At 43.7% G+C, this 23,260-nt stretch overlaps 2 protein-coding genes across 8 annotated transcripts in view; both read left to right on the top strand.

The window, feature by feature from the left end:
* The window catches only part of st3gal3b (ST3 beta-galactoside alpha-2,3-sialyltransferase 3b), a 62,611-nt gene extending 50,379 nt beyond the window's left edge, over nucleotides 1-12,232 (top strand). For all 7 annotated transcript variants that reach the window (XM_084058165.1, XM_084058164.1, XM_084058162.1 and 4 more), the window contains 3 exons: nucleotides 1,469-1,615; nucleotides 4,651-4,797; nucleotides 7,957-12,232. In XM_084058165.1, coding sequence (XP_083914291.1) covers nucleotides 1,469-1,615; nucleotides 4,651-4,797; nucleotides 7,957-8,046 — 384 coding nt within the window. In that variant the 3' untranslated portion in view covers nucleotides 8,047-12,232. The remainder of the gene's footprint in view (nucleotides 1-1,468; nucleotides 1,616-4,650; nucleotides 4,798-7,956) is intronic.
* A 6,045-nt stretch (nucleotides 12,233-18,277) lies between these two features.
* The window catches only part of LOC311045013 (uncharacterized protein), a gene marked incomplete at its 5' end in the record, with an annotated part of 21,340 nt that continues 16,357 nt past the window's right edge, over nucleotides 18,278-23,260 (top strand). The window contains 2 exons of the mRNA XM_084056824.1: nucleotides 18,278-18,313; nucleotides 20,792-20,934. Of these exons, the coding sequence (XP_083912950.1) occupies nucleotides 18,278-18,313; nucleotides 20,792-20,934 (179 nt within the window). The remainder of the gene's footprint in view (nucleotides 18,314-20,791; nucleotides 20,935-23,260) is intronic.

Raw genomic sequence — 23,260 nt, 5'->3', positions numbered from 1 at the left:
CCACCGCCACAGTCGTAAAGCCAACACACTCGGCTACAACAGCCTCTGCCAAGACACACAGACACGCACACGCAGAAATACACACATGTGCACACACTCAGGCATTGCTGTATCAAAGGCGGCAGGGGTGGGTGCCTGACTATTTGAACAGGTGATTCCCATTCTGCATCTGCTGACCCCTTTGCCTGTGTGCCTTTTATGAAGTCACTCTCTGTCAGGCGTGCCTTTAAAGCCGCTTGTGGCAGACGCTGTTTGTTTACAGCATCACTCATGCACTACAGGCATGTTGTGCATCTTGTTTCAGTTTAAGTGATTAGTCCTATTTGACTGGGCTCCGACACAATGCTGCAAGTCGGACTTGTTTGCTGAAGCAGTATTGGAATTCGCTACCAGCGGTTCGTTCATATTGCATGTAGGCGCACAATTTTAGGTCTTACCATTCTGTAGCTGTAAGGATGGGCTGGGTTATATAACTTCATTAACCGCGATTACGGTAAATGAACGATTTTAAAAAAAAGGTCTATTTTTGTACGCCACGCAGGCACGCACCATTACACAATGAAGACTATTTGATTTAGTAGAGTTAAAATTAGTTAAAATCTATTCGAATTTGTTCATGTCGATTCGTAAATAATTGCCCAGCCATACTCGACATGCAACTATTCAAAGTATGGGTTCATGTTCTTGAGTTAAACTAAGTTGCAGTTGAATAAGTGCATTGCTTAATTTCCATAATTCCATTCAGGTGTGTGTTGGTGTGTGCATTGCTTGCCTGTCTGTGTTCACCCTGGCGACTGATGATGATGATTGCTGTGTGTGTGTGTGTGTGTGTGTGTGTGTGTGTGTGTGTGTGTGTGTGTGTGTCTGTGTGGACCTGAGGTCTCCCAGAACCCCTCTCAGAGGTCATTGTGTGATTTATACTACTTCCTCTGGCACTTCCCGGTCTCCCCTCGGGGTGCATAGGGTAACCTTGACGGGCATACATAGATGGCCTGGTCTTGGGTCAGTTTTGCAATCTTCCCACTAACTGTGAAGTTTTGAAAACAGGGGCCCAGGAAACTGGCACCTTGTCAGCTGCTTAAGGGCAAATTCTCCCCCTGGCTGACTTCTTGGCTTCTTCTGCCGCTACTGTGGTGGCAATTACCCATGTCCTCAGAGTCACCCCCCCCCTTCCCCCCTTGAGCCATTAAACGACCAAGAGCCATTTCACTAATCAGCGGTGGTAGCGGCCTGGCGTCACAGGCCTCTGTGTTCAATGTCAAAGTTCCGGAAGGTAGTGAGTGTCTCTTTGATGTTCAGCCAGTGAAAGGCTGAGGGCCTAACTGTCATCACATGGTTGTCAGTTTTGTTTTGCGTACCTTGTTCTGGCAATGCAGTGATGGAAAAATAAAGAAGCTAGGCATTATTTAAAAGCTGGGTTGTTACTTACTGTATGCTTCTCTCTTTCTTTTCTCTTTCTCTGTGATAGCGGGGTACAGAGGGGTTCTGGAAGTCTGTGGCCCACTACGTTCCCAGGGAGCCCACCGAGATGAGGATCCTGAACCCCTACTTTATCCAGGAGGCTGCCTTCCAATTCATAGGTCTGCCTCTCAACAACGGCCTCATGGGCAAAGGAGTGAGTCCAGAATTCTCTCTCACACACACACACACACACACACACACACACACACACACACACACACACACACACACACACACAGAAGCATCTATACATACTGTATACGTAGCCAAGTATATGCTGATCATAACCATCCATATCCAAAGTGTGTGCATGGCCAACCTCCGACCGGCCATTTTCCAGTAACCCTAGTGACATGACACCTAACTCATGCCATCTCAGGAAATGAAACATTTCATGCAGTTTCCGCCACCTCAGCAGAGATGAAAAGGATGGGATTTCACCGGAGAAAATGGAAAACCTTGTCAAGAGCTTATTAGCTGGCTTGCACTGAGTCAGGATGACGGAACGTGGAGTGTGATCAGTTATACGCATTCTAGAAACGGGGACAATTTTATCTCCCATTAGAGAGGTAGAGTCGAACCTCCAAGAACCCTAAATCCTGGGGGAGGGGGGTGGGTGTACCTGGAAACATTTTATCACTGGTAGTTGTGCGCTTGTTTTCGTGGATTGTTAAAATATATTAAAATGACACCAGATGACGAGAGAAAGCTCCATCTTCTGCTGTCTTGGAAACTGACCTCAATTATTCATTTGTTACATCAATCGCCAGTGACTGTTAGATCAGAGGAATAAATTGGATAAAAGCTGATGCATTGGCCACTGTTGCCATACATGGAATCAAAATGCACTCCAAGCCCTGTGGCTGAAACTGAACAGTGATACAGTACAGTGCCGGGTTTTTCCTCCAAAGAGGTTATTGCCAGCCCCAAAGGAAAATCGCCAGCGCCAAAGTCATAGGAATTGAGAATTAAATGGCAATTAAATTATCATTGCATGTTTAATAGCTTGTTTCAAGTTTAGCCCATTCAACGCCTCTTTCTTCCGTGGTTTGGAGACAGGTTATCGGTATCTTAAACATTTTGGCTCCATATCTACGACACAGTGATCAATTTGGGGAAACAAAGTTATCGGTTTTGCTACCCCACTTTATGTTTTCATCGCCACCAGGAGGCCGGAACGGCTGGAGGAGGGGGATAATGTTTTCGCTCCCGTCTGTCTGTCTGTGACCAGTCCTTAATCTCCGCTAATCTCCAAGTGAAAACAAAATCCCTGGCAGTTGTAATTCAATAGTTGTAATGCAGCAAGCCGCTTACCAAACCTAACGTATGAAAAGCTTTTCCGTTTAAATCAGTGTCTTTGAAGTTTGTTTGACATTGATGTGAGCATTGCAATGCTTTCTTCAAGCTGTATGAAAGTAAGTGTTTGACTTCTGGTTGGTGGACTTCAAAATAAAAGCAGCGTTGACTTGTAATATGGTACAGGGTTTTTGAAAACATTATGATCAATCATTGTAGAACCCATCTGGAATATTATTACAATAATCAATTGTAACCAAATTATTTCAGTTTTGTTAAAAGAGGTTCAATTTACAATTTAGGCATTTAGCTGGCATTCAGCTGGGTTTCATTTATTCAAGCATAATAGACATTTTTATCTATCAAATAAATGAATTTAATGTTGCTCATAGTCACAATGTGGACCAACCATGCTGCTTACTGCCGTGCGTACGCACCCCCAGGAAAAACTCTGCAGTGTGTGTATGTGTGTGCTAAGGGTAGAGTTAAGCACTATAACTATAATGATAACTATATCGTCCACCATTGTCGTTATTATAGTTGTGGTGTGGACTGTGCCATCCACATGAGTTGGAATGATTTTTAAAAGTATATCTTTATAGTTATAGTGCTTGGTGTAAATGGCCCTTTAAGGGTTGGTGGGGATGTGATCAGTGGAAATCAATTAACATCTCTCACAAGTAAAACCTGCATGTGTGTGTGCGAATGAGCACTTTGTATTTCTGTGTATGTGTCAAGGGGATGTTGTTAGAGAATTGGAGGGGACATGAGTGGATCACCCTAATTCTGCCCTCTGGGGCCACCACCACAACACCCCTACTTGAACTCTGCTCTGCAGCATGTGTTCAACATGTGGGCAGTTCCTCCTGTGTGTATGTGCATGTATGTGTGCTTGCGTGTGTATGTATGTGTGTTGTGTGGGGCAGGGGTGCTGTCTCATATAATGCCGGCTGTAGCGGTATATAACCTGACACATTTTTCATCTGACATGCACTCCCGTCTTACCTCCGTTCTTGTGTAGGTGCATGCGAGTTGGTGTGTGTGTGTGTGTGTGTGTGTGTGTGTGTGTGTGTGTGTGTGTGTGTGTGTGTGTGTGTGTGTGTGTGTGTGTGTGTGTGTGTGTGTGTGTGTGTGTGTGTGTGTGTGTGTGTGTGTGTGTGCGCAACCCAGTAGGGGGTTATAGCAGCTTGCTAGTTCAGTTCCAGCTGCCCCGAGGGCTCCAAATCAGCCTAATGATTTAAATGGGGCCTCCCTGCCTGTTCACCCGTTTCATCCCTCCTCCTCTTCACTTGCTTGCACCCACCAGTACACAGATTCCCTCTACACCTCCACCCCGCCTCTCCACCACACACATGCACAGAGCCTCTGTTCGCAAAGACCCCTGGGCAGCCCAGGGTGGTGAGGAAATGGAGGTCTGCCCTGTCCAATTGCTGTGTCATAGTGAGGGGGGGGTTTAGGGGGGCTGGCGCCCTCTCAGGGCCGGTAGTTAATCACCAACAGCTCAGCATCAGTTGGCCGCCTTGGACCACAACCAGCACACAGGTACAAGGAGGGAGGGTGGAAAAGGGGGGTGTAGAGAGAAAGAATGAAAAATACGATGAACAAGAAAAAGGAGGGAGAGTAAGGAGGAAAAATTAATAGGGGGGGCATGGCTCTGTTATAAAACGTGCCTGGTACCAAACTTGTTAGCAAATAATCTACCTGCTTTTAACAGCACTACAGGCTTTATGCAACTACTGGAATCTTTTGAAAATGCTTAAATTTGAAGGCGTTACTTTTTAATGTCGCGATGTGCAGTTTTTTTCGATGAGAAGTGCTGGAATAGGTTGGTGGTCATTGTGCCATGCCTTTTGAATCGTAAAAACATTTCAATGTCCTCTCTCTTTGCTGCAGAACATTCCAACCTTGGGGACGGTCGCCATAACGATGGCATTGCATAACTGTGACGAGGTGGCAGTGGCAGGTTTTGGCTATGACATGAACCAGCCCCATGCTCCTCTGCACTACTACGAGACCGTCAAGATGTCCGCCATCAAAGAGGTGGGTGGACGGTGTGCATGCTGTTGCATTCATGGGTTCACATCAGGATAGTACTGAATGCATCTTTCATGATAATAGAAATAGATTCAAATATTACTGGTTTTAAAGCAATGATTATTCAAATCATGCTGATTGAATTTTCAAAATCGGGGTGTATATACTGTAGAATTTTGGACAATATGCTTACAGGAAATAATAAAATATACACATGAGTACATACTACATACATGCATACATACAGGGTTGCACAATTGATTGAACTTAATAAAAAATTGTGATTGTGAGGTTTTATATTTGTCATAGTGAAACTTTTAAACTTGGTCAGCTATTGTACCTTGCCCTCGTCTCCTCACCATTACACAAGGTTTAATGGAACCATAACATTTTACAAGCCATCTCTCCATCCATCAGGCTCACAGTAGCACTATAAAATCAGAGATCTTTTCATACTATGGGACCAAAAATATGGCACTGATAAGCACATTGAGCAACTAGAAAAGTCTGGAGCTACCCTCACCAGATGATGAGGGTAAGCTCCATTGTCCAGTGTCTTAGAAACTGATGTAGATGATTAATTTGTCACTGCCATCAACAGTGACTATTAGATCACAGGAACAAATTGGATAAAAGCTGATTCGTTGGCCACTGTTGCCATACATGGAAACAAAAAGCACTTTAAGTCCTATGGCTGAAACTAGACTTAAGGTTACTTAAACACTTAGTTGGATGTTGAAATGTATACTTCCAAAACTTGTCAAAGTACGTTTAATCCTGTCTGAGTGTCTTCTTCCACCTATAATACCCAATAAACCTGTGACCCCTGTGCCTGCAATTTAAACCTTTACATAAAAGCCATACCTACCTGCAGTACCCCTCTCCCCTTTCCTCACACTTCCCTCTAATAACAAACATGTTGCCCGCTCTGGGATAGCTTATTAAGTTTGCCAAGCTGATGACAAAAATAAATCCTCTACAAATCATGCTGTAGGTCAAACTTGGCATAGAAAGTTGTTGTGCATTCAAGTGTTGACACAATGTCACAGGTTTGAATCTGGCTTGTAATCCCTGACACTGATCCTCTCCTCTGTCTGTTTGCTGTGCTGTCTTTAAAATCCTGATGAAAATAAGTGAATCGTAGCAATATTCTCACCATGCATACTCCAGGAATTGTGATATTCAGCACATATTGGGAGCTGTTGGCTTACTCTCAGCCCTAATTGAATCTGTACCATTCTTTCAACGACGCCTGTAGGGAAACGTCAACATGCTAACCGTTATCACGTCCTTCCAGCAATGACTTTATGAGCGCCCTGACGACAGATTCCATTTCCCCCTCAGCAGTCCAGCATTCCCCCCCGGTGTTTACAGCCAAGCTGCAGCAGAATCAGAGATGTCACTCCATCGGCTGACATGTAAACCATGAGCTCAGTGCGTTGATAACCTTCCATCTAAACTCTTTGTGACCCCCTGGCATTTGTCATTATCAGTGTCATCATTAACGACATTGTCTTCAGCTGTGAACAGCTAATGAATGGAAACTGGGTTTTAGCCATGTTGTTTGGAACGTTTAACCACAGTCAGCCACCAAGCAGTGTGTTTGATCTGACAGGCTGAAACTACACGGCCAGTTTTCTGTTGAAGCAGTTTTGTACACATTTCTTACTGAACTGTAGTGATTGACAGCTGGCTGACATGCCATGGCAACCATGTAGCAGTGGAATTCAGGCAAGAAAGATTTTATGTTACAGTATGTTAACTAAATACTACAAAACATGTTGGGTGGATGCAGATTACAGGATAATCAGGCTCATTTTTGGGCCCTGTTTGCCCATCCCAACAATCCCAGGGGCATCCCGATTTGAGATGGATCTGAATCCTGTGTGCGATTTTACCTTGCAACAGCCACCTGCAATAGCCACATCAGAAACATAGCCACCAATACAAAGAGGACCTCTACTGTCTTCTGTGTCAGGTGAACTGTAGGAATGGAAGATAAGTTTGTAGAATTATTGCAAGTCTGTGAATGCTCATTTAATCACATGGGAACGGATGCCCCTCTGGTTATGCAATAACCAATGTACTAGTGTACAATGATCAGAGTGCCTGTTGTAGTTTGAAGTCGGTAGTTCTCGAGATATGCGTAGGACAGATACTCACTCACACACAGAGATTTCGTGAATATTTGGCAAAAATAGGTGAACATTAAGCAAAATAGATCTACAAGGTCACAACAAGGCAAAACGCCTTTGTCAGGGTGTGATCATGTACTCTAATTTGATCCATTCCTCTCATCCTTGTTGTCCACAGTTAAAAATATTTTCTTAAATACGTGTTTTGTCGTAATAAGATATGAAAATCACAGGCGTTCATGGCCTGTGTACACTCACGTGCACACACAGCTCAGTCTGCTCCCAGTTTTAGCTCCCTATCTTAAGTCCCAGTGAAAGCCTTTCTTACAACCCTGTGAGGTTATGGTCAATAGTGTGATCCGTCACAGTTGGCCAAACCAGACAGGCCCGCGGCCCTCTTGAGACTTCTGGACCAGCTGTGGGGCCTGGAGAGCTCTCTACACTTTTTCCTGAGTAATTATTTTTCTCCACTCATGTCTGTCTTGTCTCTCTCCCTCTCTTTGTGCTTTCATTTATCCTCCTCTCTCTCTAACTTCTATGACTCCATCCCAAAGGACCGCACAGGAACCATAGGTTCTGGTTACATCCAGGCCCACTGGACTGAGCCAGTAGCACAGCAGATATGAAACCCAGACATATGCACAGTGCACTCTTGTACATGGCTGCATACAGTATAGTCTTATCATAATGCAGAAATGTGTGGCGGGGTATTGTAATCGCTCCTCTCGAATTTCATGACACTTGGTGGGAATGGAATTAGGATGACCCGAAAAGATGATTAACTAAAAGTCAAGATTACAATAAAAGGGCAAAACTACATAATTGGTCATATCAGTACATTTTATTAAGGCTTGCAGTTGAAAACATTTATAATAATAAAACTTATGCTACTGTTCTTGATTTTGGTAGTCGTACATAATCATCACATTGTTACAGTTTAAGTGTTTGTCATGCTATGGGCATTGTATCCAAGATTTCTCATATCTCTGACATTGTCCTTGTGTCCTCTCCCCCTCTGTCTTTCTGGCAGTCATGGACACACAACATATCCAAGGAGAAGGAGTTTCTCCGCAAGCTGGTGAAAGCCAATGTCATCAATGACCTGACGAACGGGATATGAGTTTACACCCACCCAAGTGGGTTCCTTCTGCCTTTGCTGCCCCCCCCCCCCCTACTACAAAAGACACTGGGACAACTGTGGGGGAGGGCGGGGACGGAAGAAGGACCCGTAGAAACCGTGGTGGTCCCCACACTGCCTGAGTTTTTATATCAAAGGAGATTATCAAAATGAATAACTATAAAGAAAAGCGGAAAAATCTAGGGGAGGGTTTCTGTGGAGAGACGCACACACGTGCCTTCTGAACCAAAGGCTCCTGCTGGCTGCAGTAGGAGGGACACTGGGAGGGAAAGAGGGTCTGACCATTGACAGTCACAGGAAGATCCGATTTTCCCCTCACCGCCCCACATACCCCTTCTTAGCCCATCCCTTCTACTCCCTCAAATCCCTCTCCCGGGGGTCAGCAGAACCCTCGGTTAAAGGGCAGAGGAGTACGACAGCACGGCCGACAGGGGGACCACCTGAAAGACTGATTCATATGAAAAGACAAGACGGAGAGCGTAGGGACGCAGTGCCAAACGTACCTCGTAGAGAGGGGAGAGACATTCACCCACCCTCCCCCCCACTCCCCTCTCTCTATCTAACTGCCTGAATGTATTCTCACTTTCCACAGTGTAAATATCAAAGATTTTAGCGTGCTTTTTAACAAGCTGCAGCGACAACCCACCCCTCTCTCCCTGAACTGACCAGAAACCTCTGATTGGTTCATTATTTCTGTCAGGCCGAAGGCCGGGGATGGAGTTTTTGCCTGTCTGTCTGTGTTTGTTTGAATCCGGAGCGAATCTCGCAGACCGCTGGACCAATCGGCGTCAAAAGTTTTGTGCACACTGCCAGTAGACCAAGGAAGACAATGCACGCCAAATCTTTCAAATTGGCCTCATGGTGGCGCTATACTAGCCCGCTTTACATTTTTGCTTATAACTTTTGAAACTTGGGTCATACAATCAGAATTTAATCATGACATATTGTTCAGAAAACACATTTTGCTACTACTCCTACACATCTCTGGAGTCATGTGATGAATGCATCTTCCAGATTTTTCATATTCCATTCCGATTGGCTATAATTGCATTACAAAGTTTGCTCGAGGGCCCTATTTTGACACGACTCGGGAGTCATGTGACAATGAACGTAATGTTTGCTTGTAATAGGCTTAAGAAATTGTGGGAGGGGCCTATTTCTTAACAAACAATGCTAAACATCATGACATGAATGTAACATCCAATCAACGCCAAATTGGAATCTCTTGTTGACTGGCCTCTGTGGAGTGCACCTTCAAAAGCGCTCTCACTTCTGCCCATAGGGGGTGCCACAAATGCAAAAATTTGAACCATATGTCATAGAAACACTATTTAACTCTGCAGCTTCCTCGGGTCCTGATGGCTGCAATTACACAGCCCTGGGTAGGCCATCTGGCCTGGCGGAGAAATGTCCTCCGTGGAACGCCCCTTTCTAGTTAAATTAATTCCTCATTGGTCCCTTCATTTCTCTTCTCTTCCACCTCCTGCTTGTTCTTCACTATATATCATGTCCTGTTCTCACGCACACTTTCTCTTGCACCGTCTGTCATGTTTAGTGACAGTACTGTTTTCGTTGCCTGTGATTCGCCCCAGACTGCGTCACACGCAGCCATGTCCTGCTGCAAGATAATCCCAAATTGGATGGGATGACCTTTTCATAATATACACATCACATAATCTCCACATGAAATGAAATCATTTCTTATTTTTTAACATGTCCGAGTTCAAGGTAACCAGTTTGTTGATACTTAAGCCTCCAAGTGATAGTCTTTTATTTACAGATCTGTTTTTGTTGATTTTATTTTTTTAAGGTCTATTTTAATTATTTATATTGCTACAAGTTCTATGGTCCCAATGTTATGGTCACAGGCAGGCCTGCTATGTTGTGTTCTTGTTTAGATAAGTCGCACAGATGTGTGTTTCTTCCAAATTTGCCACAATGTGCTTCCTTAAGACTAGCAGTAAAGTTTTGGTAGAAGCAGTGTTAAAGTACACCTGTCCCATCCTCCAGATATGGTTTAGTATTAGATTTATTTTAAGTATTAAAGGTGCAATAGGCAAAGTTCTTGAAGTAACAAGAAATTAAATTGTCATAACACCAACAACCAGCTATTGGTAATTCCTGTGTTGTGAGAGACAGTGCAGCATCTGAATTATTCCTTTTCTCTGTATTTGGGCCCTTCGCCCCTCATCGTATCTCTCGACCAATCAGGGGAGCTCTACGAACAAAATGTACCTGCCTCAGGTGGAATCTGGTAAGAGTGCATACCACATAAAATCTAGTCCGGTTTGAATCCAACCCGAGGCTCTTTGCTGCAAGTCATCACGTTCCCTGACCCCCCCCCCCCCCCCTCTCTGTCTCTATCTCTCTCTCTCTCTCTCTCTCTCTCTCTCTCTCTCTCTTAAAAGAAAATCTGCAGTAGCCTGGGCTAATTCCTCCAAAGTTGCCTTCTGCACTTTTTAATACAGAAATTCTATTCTACCACCATATTTTACAAGTACTTCTTGATTGCTGCCAATAGATACATAAAGGTAATTTGAAATAACTGGCAGTGCGGAAAGTGACTAAATTAAAATGATCTGGTGAGCATTAATTTCCTGTTAATCTCTAGGCTCAGTTTCAATGTAATGTAAAATGTTATTTTTCTTGCACTTTAAAAGAAAAAAGAAGTTCTTAAGAGACAGAAATTAGGGAGGTGTGCTTGATTGTTCCACATGAGAGGCCCTCCGACAACAAAAGTTACATCTGCTGCAGCAGTATTTCAACATTGCTTCTGTGTAGCAATGGTTCAGTATTAAGCCTGAGTTATACTTAGTTGCGTGCAGGTGTTTCACGCTGAAAAAAAGCAGATCTACAAGCTCACAACGTGCCACAGTTTGGCGTGTTGTGAGCTTCTAGATCTCGAGCTTCTAGATTCAAGACACTGGCGCAACTAAGTATAATTCAGGTATTATGCAGTACAACCTTCTGCTTCTCCCTCTGCTAATCCAACCAAACTAAAACATGTCATGTTAGGTCTACTTTCTACATTTTTATTACACCAATAATCAGATGTGTACAGTGAGGGTGCATTATGTTCTTTGTAAAGTCTGCTTTACCAAAGCAGGGTTTTTTGTTCTTGTTTCAGGGTTTCAGGGTTCTGTTGTTTCAATGACAAATGTTTTGTGTGTTTGATGTGTAGGTGTTTTTTTTTGTTTTTGTTTTTTGGGTGGGGGACTACTCTATAGGTGAATCATCTGTTTTTTACTGCTTTGTTGGAAGTGCATACTCACTGTACTCTGTACAAAAATATACGTTTTCTTCTTCCTTGCAAGCGATAGGTTACATTTGTTACGCAGCAGCAGTCTCTGTCTCACTCGTGCTCTCTCTCTCCAGCAGGGTTCGGTATCCCACATGTGCTCCTTTTCCCAAGAAAAAGAACACATGGCATTGTGATCTGTCCATTAAGACCAGTTGGAATCCACCTGGGTTTTGAGGGAAGAGATCACTTTTTGAGGAACCTTGTTGGAGCCTTTCAGAGCTAAGGTACAGGGAATAGCTCAGACATTGCACTATCTATCGGCAAGACGCGATCAGCGCCACCCATCATACTGTAGAGAGGGTCTGACCCAGTGAGGTGTGAACCAGGACTCTTCCTGTTACTATGGGTCACTTGTTCATTTGCTAAGCAGGATTTGGGCCCAGTCCGTTTCAGGTCCAGAAAAAGAAGAGGGCTTCTGTAATTCCAGTTGGTAGTGAGTCAACTCTTAAAGCAGACATTTAAGAGTTGAGACCAAGTTTGTGATAAGCCCTGATCTTTTTCTGAGTTATTTTCTTTTTTTCCCCTTGAACTGAATTTTCTGAATGCTGGACTGTAAGGACTTGAGACGCACCGGGACCACCTGCTTTGCTATCATCACCCCCACCTGCTCATCATAAAGCAGAATGTATTATATTGGTATTAGGGTAGTAATGGATATTTAAAGATTTTTTATTTTTTTTAATTTAAACATTGCACCTCACCTCAATTCATAACATGATCAATCAATCACCACACTGTCTGACCTCTAGGCACATCATTATCACCGGGAGGCCATGAACACGATCAAGTGTTATCATTTCCTTTTTATATACAGGTATAAATGACTGTCCTTTCTGCAACTTGTTAATAAATACGTTTGTAAGTGGATATTCTGACAGTGCGTTAATGCTTCTCTCCTGCCGATCAAATCTGTTGTGCAGTTATCTATATATTACCAAACGGCAGCAACAGTTTTTCAGATTTTGTCTGATTATGTTAATTTATAGCATATTATGTCTTGTATAGTAAATTCTTAAATGTCTACATTGCTGTTGTGTATGCACAGAGTCAATTTAATTATGTCTAAAGCAATGTATCTCAATCACATGGTGGTCACAGGCAAATCACAGCTTTTTAAACACTTAAATCCTAGAGACTTTGTGGACTGGTATCCTCCAGGGGTCTATACTTGGCCCCTTATTCACCTTATTCCTGGTACACCCGCCGTGGGCGTGGCCAGGTAGGGGGGGTGGAGAGCCCCATATCAAGGGGTTTCCTGTTTACCACTGTTGCCATGTCTGCTTATAATAAGCGACTTTGGATTTGTGTAGTTGCTTATTTGAGCTTGCTTCCTAATGTTTTTTTAAACCAGTGAGTCCCATGTGTTTTTCATGTCAAGGACCCCCAGATTAATATGTATTTGTCTGCGGATCCCCATCTGAAAATATTTTGTGCCAGGAACCCCCATACAAGATTTGTGTTAAAATGTTTACATTTTTTCCCAATATTATTTGAAAATGGCAAATCTACGATGTGACGTGTTGTGATCTTGTAGATCTGTTATTTTCAAATAGCCGAGCCCCCTATAAGTGAGTTTTGGACACCGACCAAAAAATGTGTGTACCCCCTAACCCTTCCATTGTTAATGCAAATCGATACTTTTTTCATATCAGCCAATCACATTACAGCTAGTGTCATCACCACTAACTGTAATGTGATTGGCTGACTTTGCAAATTCAGGACTGTGATTGGCTAGCGAAACACATGACACATGTGCAGCCCTATGAATAGCAGTATGGACTTTAAAAAAAGTCATTTATCCTTTTTTTTAAAGTGAGTCATGTTGTGATGACCACACACCGCCCACTTCACACTGGGTGTGATTTTTTTAATATATTTTTGGCTTTTTCTGCCTTTATTGATAGAATACAGTAGACTGGCAGGAAATGAAGAGAGAGAGATGGGGAGTGACACGCAGCAAAGATCGCCGGGATCGGGAGTCGAACCTGCGACACGCAGTCAGACTGCATTAACAGCCTACAGGTGCTACGCCAGCTGTCCTGGCCCTAGTTGCTGCTTTTGGGCTTGTTTCTCTGACTAAATCTGGCAACACACTGCATTACACCTGCAGCCTACTAGGGAGGAAGTGCCCAGATATTGAATGAAGCAGCAGAAAAGGGCAATGGCGCCGCCCTGGAAAAAGATCAAGAATAATATACTTGGTCCACACCAGATCTCTTCCCTGAAATTAAGATCTTCATGCCCACAATGCATTGCAATGTGTTTTATGCAGTCGCTTGTACTTGTAGATCTGCTATTATCAGCGAAAGTTCTCCTATTATGCCCAGAATAGGGACGCTATGCTTCTTGTGATTAATAGAGAAATACCATGTTGTCAGATATATGACATCCTGTAGGTCCTGACTTCATGGTGAAATTCTGGTCTCAGTGCTAAAACCCTTGTAAACCACGTCTTTAGAGGCTACAGCGGGGGGTCTGCACTCTTTGCAGGAGGCCCATCTAGACGGGATGTATGGCCTTCACAGGGAGCAACACTAGAATGATCGTATTCAGAGGCCCCGCGCCTCATCTAGCCTCATCTTATTCACGTCCCATATGTACAGTGCTCTATTATTGCTGTCCGTGTGTCCATTAGTCTGCCGAACAGGTTACGAACCCCAGGAAACTAACAGCCGAGATGAAGGAGGGATGGAACAGGGGACCGTGGAGAGTAGGATTTCCTCTCCTCCACTCTGTGCGCTGTCTTCTACCTGCAGAGACAGAGGAAATCATTTTTCAAGTCCCACTGTACACCGGACTTCCTCTCTAATGGACTCTCCTTTTCTCCTGTGTGTTTATGTCTATCCCACTCTGTCCCATGCTGCATCCTCTCTCTCTGCTACACTCACTTTCTCTGTCCTTCCTTCCAAAGCCTCCCCTCCCTCCCTCCTTCTGTTTTTCTGTCTGTTCCATGTCTTAGCCCCTTGCATTTGTTTCCCTTCACTTGCCAAGCCCTTATGTGGGATCTAGTTTCATTGCAGTAGCCCTGAGGGACCCATCCAAGACCTAACTTACACACACACACACACACACACACACACACACACACACACACACACACACACACACACATTACTCAGCTGCAGTAACCCTGATATGTGTTCACACACCCCAACGCTAACTATGAACACACAGAGGAGTGGTGCTGAGAAAAGCGAGCGGGGGTCGCTCCAGCTGGTATAACCGAGGTGAGGTGGAGGAGGGTGGGCACCGAGGGGCTCTTAAAGCGCCCCTGGTGAACCATTCAAATCCCGCCGTTAACGGGGTGCCAGAAACACCTCCGTGGCCTCCGGAGTCACGCTTTACTGACCACCAACACCCCTCACCCTGGCTTCTCTTGACTCAACAAGACTTCACGATCCCCGCGGGAGAGACCCCAGTGATCCTTTCTCCGTCTCATTCTCTCGCACGCCCTCTCTTTCCCCTTTCTCTCTCTCTCTCTTTGGCCTCTCTCTACAGAGGGAGGATATTTACCACCTGGGAGCTCCTGAGGCAGCTGGCTGGGGGCGGCCGTTGCTGTTTTGTCCTCGGTGTTCCTGCACCCCTTCAGCTGACGGGCCTTTTATTCCCGGCGACAGCTCCTGGACCCCGCCTCCTCTCGCCGGAGCAGGAACGGAGGAGCCTGCAGCCCCCGGGCCGAAACCTAAACTCCCTCATAAAAATGGGCTGGAAAAAGAGAAGGAATATACACACACATACAGGGACTCACACAACACAGACAACATCCGCTTTTTGCTCTGTTTACTTTAGACTGGGTCATCTGAGCTGAAGGAAAACACCCTCTGTCCCCCCACACCAACTCAATCCCTGTCACGTTTCCACCTTCTAACTGACCTTTGTCTCTCTGAATGTGGTGCACCTGGTACATCGCTGTCATTTACATGAGCCGCTAGATGGAACTGGATCTACCCCCCCACACCCTAACCCACCTTGTCAGCTTTTGAAGACACCCCTGCTTGTCTTAAAGATTTTCAATGAACTGTCACCTAATCTAATGTACAAAGCTTTCCATAGAATGCTGCTCTAAAACCTCTTCCAAGAAGACGTACTAAGTTGATTACTTGAGACTCTTAAAAGATGAGCCGAACATTTTTGATTCTCCCAGTGCCTCTCTTTATGGACAGCAGAGGCAAAACAGCCATTCAGAGATACATCTGCGAGTTCCTCCAGATTACAGGCACAGCCTATCCTCCTAAGTATGAAGCCTAATGTATACTTGGTCATACAACTGTGTCACTCGCCAAACAACAGATTTTCAAGTTAAAAACATGACGTATCGTGTCTCAATCTCCTTGCTCATGGTTATGGCACTGTACCTCAATTTCTTGCCAGCTGTGACAATGCCTTTTCCACCTTCCTCCATTTCAAGCTAGTGGAGAAAGAATATTTTAAGACTAGGAAGCCTCTTTTTTATTTCAGAGGAAAAGTGGGACCAGAACAACATCTGGAAGTTTCTTCTCTTCTGTCGAAACCGAGCAACCAACATTCACTAAGTGCCATGCTGTGGTCTAAGCTGAACATTGGGTATATGACCTTAAAAACAACTTAATGGGCCTTTTGGAAAAACAGACATTAAGAGTGACAGGATTAGCTATGGCCCTTCCACCCACCATCCACCCATCCCCTCACATTATGAACGCCTGTAATCAAGGCATGTGTCAGAGGTTTGCTTTATGCTCTGTGGATATAAACAGTGACAAGCTTGGAAAGAGAATATATTATGCCTTTCGTGGAAGCTGCAGGAAACCAGGGCTGAAATACAACTGATGAACTCTGCAGGGCGTCTAGGGGGTTAAAGCAACTGTCACGTAATGGAAAAGTCCCAACTTTGATCCATGCTGCAGTCATGTGCCCTTGACTGTTTGGCCAAAACAATCAAGCCCTACCTGCTCTCTCAGTGAAAGTTACTCTGGAAAAAATGTAAACTGTAAATTCCTGCAGATCAGACACGTTTTTATGCTGTTTTTGCCTCATGAATTGATTTGAAAAACACTGCGTTGTGGATTCGCCCTGACTTTGACTTTGTCCTCCAGACATTGGATGAGTTGGGGTTTCAGGCAGATGTGGTTTCCCCGAATGTAAAGGAAAACAATTTGGGAAAAATTTGGGAGGCTGGACAGGACCCAAAGGGCAGGCTGCACAGGACCCAAAGGGCAGAGTCACCTTTGGAGGCAAAGAGAAACAAAGAGAAGGGAGGAATGCGGAGTGTGTGCAGTGAAAGGAACTACGCATTAAGGATAAACTGGAGGGAGATGAGCGCTCTTAAAGTCTGTCCTTCACATCCTTCTTCTGTCCCTCCTCTCTCTCTATACCCTCCTAGGAATAGATTCATACCTTTCATCCTGGGATTGGAGCCTAATTTATTCTTTGTACGGAAGTGTCGCTCATTGAAAATTTTGGATTTTAAGTTAGTGGCATGGTTGTTTGACAAAGCCCTCAACCAATTAACCCCATCCCACCCCCATCCCACCCACCACCTTCATGCCTTCACGGCTTGCGGTCGACCCTAGACCGCCTCCAACAGCCCAGCCCCACAGCCTGTAACCATGGAAACCAAACTACTGTGCATCCCCAGAACGGCAGCGTCACTTTCTAGAACAAAACCAGAGCTGGTTTTCAAACCAGACATTTTTCTAAGAACAGATTATATACCTCATCCAAAAACCATAAAGGTCTTTATTTTTTCCCTCTTTTTCAGCCAAGTGGCATTTGATGTCTGAACCATGTTTTATTTTTATGAAGGGATTGTGAAAAGTCCTTGTAGCTTTAGCATTACCTGCACTTGCTGGCTAATGAGAGGTCTGCAGGCCTACTTCTGCGAGCAATTTCCTTCAGGCATTCCAACACAGTAGAAAGGTTGCCCTCAAACTGGGCACATGCTGTTCACAGTGGAGGCAGGAAACACTAGAGCAAATATGCTTTTTAATGGGACAGTGCTTTGTCCAGTTACCCTAGCATGAGCTTATAGTGCAGTACATGACAATATATATATGTGTTATTTTTTTCTTTGTTTACAATGCACTTACAACAATACGCACAGCAATTGGTTGAGAGGTTCTCGATACATGCAGAGGTACACAGAAATGTATGGAATTTATAGAGATGGTTTGACTGGTGATTAACCAGCCGGATGACATCTCCAGTAATGGAGGTTTAATAGACTATGTTCCATCTCACAGAAATTGTACACCTAGTGAAGGGTTAAGATCAAGCAAAAAGTTTACTAAAGCATGCACATCCATGATACAATACCAGGTGCTGCACAGGAGAACATGTGAAAACAGGAATAATAGTCTGCACATTGCTCCCATGACGCTTTAAACATCAGTTAAGTAAAATATCCATGGGAGCATGATCCAGTATGTGAACTCTGTTTTTCTGTTGTCAAGGATTAAAGCGGTAATCCATAAGGTTTATGTCCCGCTTTGCGAGGGGGAGATATTGCACTTATAGGCTTGAGGCAGTACTAATCCTGGTAAGACACTAGGATTTCTCAATGGAAGAGTATAGGGAGACCACCTCCAACCACAGTGCAGATGTGCTAGTTAGATTGTACTAACAAAATCCTCCATACAGATTGGTTAAAATAAAATCTTATACATTGAAATAAATTGACATAGTATCCTTCTTTATCACATCCATGTAAGTTATCCTCTGTGCACCTACTATGTGGCTTTACCATGCATAGGTTCTCATAGGAGTAGGACAAGTTTTGAAGCGATGTGGTCAGGATAGTGCATACATTCATTGGCTATACAGCCTCTGTCTCCTTTGACGTGTCTTTGTGGTCAAGACCATGGTTTTATTTTCAGCTGAAGTCCCACTCTTTGGCATTCCATTTCAACTGCCAGCTAGAGCTCACCAGCTTGCTCAATGGCGTTTGATATGAACACAATATCTGCAGTCAAGGTAACTGATAGGTGGTACACAATGACTCCTGAGTGTTATGGTGAACCTGAGCTCCTCTTCATATCCAGGTCAGAGAAGTTGGTGGCTCATGCAACAGCACAAGCTGATAAATAGTCAAGTAAATCTTTACTTGCCATAGCCTCAGAGCCACACCCCCATTCCTCATTTTGGGTATTTTTGTTACTATACATTTTAACATACATGAAATTCTTCCCCTGCATTTATTTACCCATCCTAAATATTAGAAACAGTGGGCACTATTAATATAGCACCCAGGGTACAGTTAGGGGTTAAGTGTACTGCTCAGGGACGCTTCGACACGTAAATAGACTTGGGTGGGCAGGGTGGGCAGGGGGGTGAACCGGGGACCTTCTGATTCCCAGATGGCCTCTACCCATTCAGCTGTGGCCGCCCCGGTCTTTGCTACACCATGCCACACCCTGGTCTTTTCCAGACTGCTGATTTAGACCATAAGATTTGCCCCCATGGTACCTGAAATCACTGACTCTTACTGCTAGACATGGAGACTTATAGTTGAAGTACTTGCAAATTAGGTGCCAAACAAAAACAAAGTGCATTACAATAACAAAGCATTATAAGTTACAGTAGCGTTTCCCAGTTGGTTTCACACTGGGACCCAATTTGTGTTGATTGTGAACTCAGGACCAGTGCATTAATATTTCTCTATTGGCTCTTAGTCTGCGACCCTGCCAAAACATCAAGCGACCCATTTCTGGGTCACAACCCACAGATTGAGAAACATCGCTCTTAAATAGTGACACAGATCAAATAATAGGTTAATTTTGTTGACTGTTCTACTTGTGTGTGCGTGTGTTTGTTGGTACTGAACACATACGGTACCAGCATGTGAGCGTGTGTACTCGTGGTTCTGATTCATGTATGTGTTGCCGTTATGCTTGCACAGGGCTTAACTCTGGGTGTACAAACAATGACATGCTCCAAAGCTTCTTACCATAGTGAACAGGACATCATCATCCATCAAAGTTACTGTTTAGGCTCTCTGCCATACAGAACCTGGGACTGCTCCCAACCTGTGTTATATCAACACACATCTTAGAGCTGGCCCAGCCATATTTATAACATTGATATTCCATATGTTTCGATTGTCATCACATATTCTCCAAACTTCCCTAATTGCCCAGTTCCGTATGTACTCAATGCCTGAATAACAAGGCAACAACAAAGAGAGGAGGAGATTTTGGTGAATTATTTTCATTTCCATTTCATCGCTTTTGGGCAGAAACCTTTTATCTCCATATTTCATCTTTGAATGTTTTTTAATAAATTAATGGCCTATTTTATACTTTGCCATATGACAGCATCGCGCAAAAGTAGTGAAAATAACTGATTTACAAGCTGTCATCTACACGTGTCACCATGTATTGTGTAGATCGGCAATTTTTACTACTTTAGAACCTTTTCACTTCCAATGACATGCCCAAAATAAGGACACAAGGTTGAAAGTCTCTGTTTTATAAATATTTAACCAATAATAAAAGATATTAACAACAGCTTGTGACTAATAACTACATTGGATCCGGTGGAACACAGGTCCTTTTTTCCATTTCCTGAAAAGTAATTGTTTTGGACATTCATGGTTTCCGCCTGATAGCAACGATTTTACAACTCCAATGATAACAATATTTTTGATGTCTTGATGTTGAATTTCAATCTGTCATGCTGAAGAACTAGATCTATTCCCCAGCCTCAACACATGTATCTGGAAAACATGAATTGCATTGCGATGCAACCAGTTGAAACACTGTTATCACACTTACTGCCTTTATTTACGTAGTGATTTATCAGATTTCTTTTTTTTTGCTTTTGATATGAAAATAATGATACCTGTATTTTGAGTCATGATTGAGTTTAGTTACAGTATATTTTATTTATCCCTATGGGGCAAATTTGACCCATTTAAACCATCCTAAATGTTAGGAGCAGTGGACAGCCGTGCACAGCAGTGCCCGTGATCAGCTTCAGCTGCCTTAGAGGGCACTGCCAGGAGTAAGTTCCTAACGTGTTTCTTTTGGTGTGGGAAGAGACTGGAGTACCCAAGGACACCCACGTGAACATCATGAAAACTCACACACAGAAAGGCCACAGTCAGGTCAGGTTCTTGATGTGAGGCAAGAGTGCTAACCCACTGAGCCACCGATTCATTGACATCACACATGTCCACAAATGTTCATGCACAGGTTCATGTAATTAACAAGCAACTCATTCTAACTTCCTTGTCATTCTCTTTCTTTTTCTCCTTCCCTCCCTCTCACTCCCCCACTTTCCCCAGTGTTATTGAGCTCATCCCAATCGTTTGATGGTACATGCTCATTGCTGGCATGTCGTACACCTCGGCTGTGTACATTACTGCCCTGCTGGACTGGCTTGCATATTATTTTTAGCTCAGCGGCAGAGAGTGAGGGATCCTCCCTGGGTTTTGTCTGTGCCGCAGTGTAGGAGAGTGCCTGCCGAGGAGAGGGAGAGCAGCTGTTTGCCCAGTCTTTTGTCCTCCGCAGGGCCCCAGTGTTTGCCCTGCAGGGAGTGCCTCAGCTGGAGGGCCCTTCTGTGTGTTGCGGAGGTTGGTTGCTGGGGTTGCCAGGGTAGGTGGGTGGAGTGGTTAGTTGGAGGCAGTACGCAGTAAAATCCGGAGTGTTCGTTTAACTCTGAGAGTGTAGGAATTGACCCATAAGAGTCAGACGAAAACTCTCCAGATTTGCCATTTGTGCCGGGCTCCCTGCAGAGTTGAGGAATCCCCTTCTAACTCATGCATCATTTTGACAGCTGACTTGGTGACACGGTTGGTTCGTGAGAGAGAGGCAAGGGCATGAGTGTGCAAACATCAAAGAGGGTAGCAAACATGCAATGTGTATACAGTATTTTTGCATTTGCAGGTCTGTCTGAGTGCATGCATGGTTATGCATTTTTGCATAAGTGTGTGTTTAGTGCAAGTGTGTGTGTGTGTGTGTGTGTGTGTGTGTGTGTGTGTGTGTGTGTGTGTGTGTGTGTGTGTGTGTGTGTGTATTGGTTTGCATGCGTGTGTGTAAATGTCTGCTTGTGTTTGCCTACATGTGGAATGCAGTTAAAGAAAATTCAAATTTATGAGAAGTGGATGTGTAAACAACAGTGAGAGGGATGTTACCACATTCTATAAAGCATGACTGGATCATCTGCGCATTTACACAGCGGGCGAACACAGAAAGCCCCACCAAATGACTGTCCTATATTCACAGTGGTTCTCAACCAGTGGTCCGGGGACCACCAGTGGTCCTTGAGTGGGTTCCAGGTGGTCCCCAGCTAAATGATGGAGAGTTGGTATCCAAATGGACACTTATTGGGTAGATCTTTAACTCTATGCTCTCAAGAGTTAAATTATTGTTAATCATCTGCATTACTTAATTTACAAGAAGTCTACACAATTAGAGAATGTAGAAGAATTGTTATTTTGATCAACATCAATACAGCATGGAATTGTGGACAAAACAACAAAATATGTTAAGTCTTTGGGTCTGAGAGGCTAAATCTCATCAAATGCCGAATAAATAATGGACCTTGATATGAAAAGGGTTGAAACCCACTGCTATATGACAATATGCTGTGTGTGCCCTTCCTCCCTCCGGAGGAACAAAAAGACATTGGAGCTCAGCTATGTGGATGGATATGGATGGAACGAACAGAAAGAATCTCAGTGCGCTCTGGTTTCAGTGTCTTTGACAGACAGAGAGCGGCGTAGTGTTCTTCTTACGCATAGTATAGCCTCCAGTCCTATGAGGTGTTGTTGGTTGACTCCCGAGAAGAGAAGACCCCGGAGGAGGAAAGAAAGTGTCTCTGCTCACTGGATATGTTGGTCCAAAGAACGTCACTTTTGACCACAATAAGAGGACACTTTGGAGACGCGGACTATAACAGCGCAAAGTTGTGACGCACGGAGTTGTGATGTTCCTTTTGACCGGCGGAACGTTGGCTTTTCTTTTTTAACATCTGAACCTCAAATCAAAGCAACGACCTGGAGGACATAATACGAAAGGAAAAAAAAACGAACAAAAAAATCATTACTGTGATGTTTGATTTATGAAATAAGCAAACAGTGGACCATTATTATTGCCCATCTCTCTTGTGTGCTCTTGATATTCTGCTCTCAAGCGTGGAATAACTTTATCCGGAACGAAAGTTTATGATAAGTCAAGACTCGTTTATCCATTTAGTCTAATTATGCCATTTGCTCGCGGCAAGACTGAACATGTTTGTGGAGGTAAGATAATGGAACGTCATGCCTGAGAAACTGGCTTGATTGCATTCTATATGGTTAGAATATGAATCACACAATGTAAACACGTGTGTCACAACATTGTGTGTAATGAAGCTTAGTTTCATAGCCTCGCTTTCTCTCTCACTGATCGCTCTCATTCACCTTTTTATGTCGTTGATGTAATCCGAAATATAAAACACCCTAAAAATAGATAGTCTAGGCCTACTACAGCCAACTTATACAATTAGTACAATTTATGAAATGCGTGACCCGAATAGCTTTGTTCACAGGCAAAGATGAACATGTTGACATATACCACAATGTTGGTTATTAACAGTGGTGGAAAAAGTACTCTCATGTTTTACTGTAGTAAAAGTATCAATTCTGCCATATAGAAATCTGTTTCAAGTAAAAGTCCAAAATTTACTTGAATAAAAGCAGCCTACAACATTATTAGTGTCAAAATGTAGCCTACTTCAAGTAAGTAGCCTACTCATTATGCAGAATGGCCCATTTCACAAGTTCGATATGAAAATATTCTAGCAAATAGCAGATATACTTCGGCTATTTTCAAATAGCCGAAGTATATATAAAGCTAAAGTGGTTATGTTTTGTAATAATAATTCAAATCTACAAAGTAGTAACTAGTAACTTGATTGAGGATTGATGTACTTTATTTA

This window comes from Gymnoscopelus microlampas (assembly GCF_963454915.1).
Source record: "Gymnoscopelus microlampas genome assembly, chromosome: 5".
Taxonomy (NCBI): Eukaryota; Metazoa; Chordata; class Actinopteri; order Myctophiformes; family Myctophidae; genus Gymnoscopelus; species Gymnoscopelus microlampas.
Note: the sequence above shows the minus strand (reverse complement) of the source record. Positions and strands in the feature narration are given on the sequence as shown.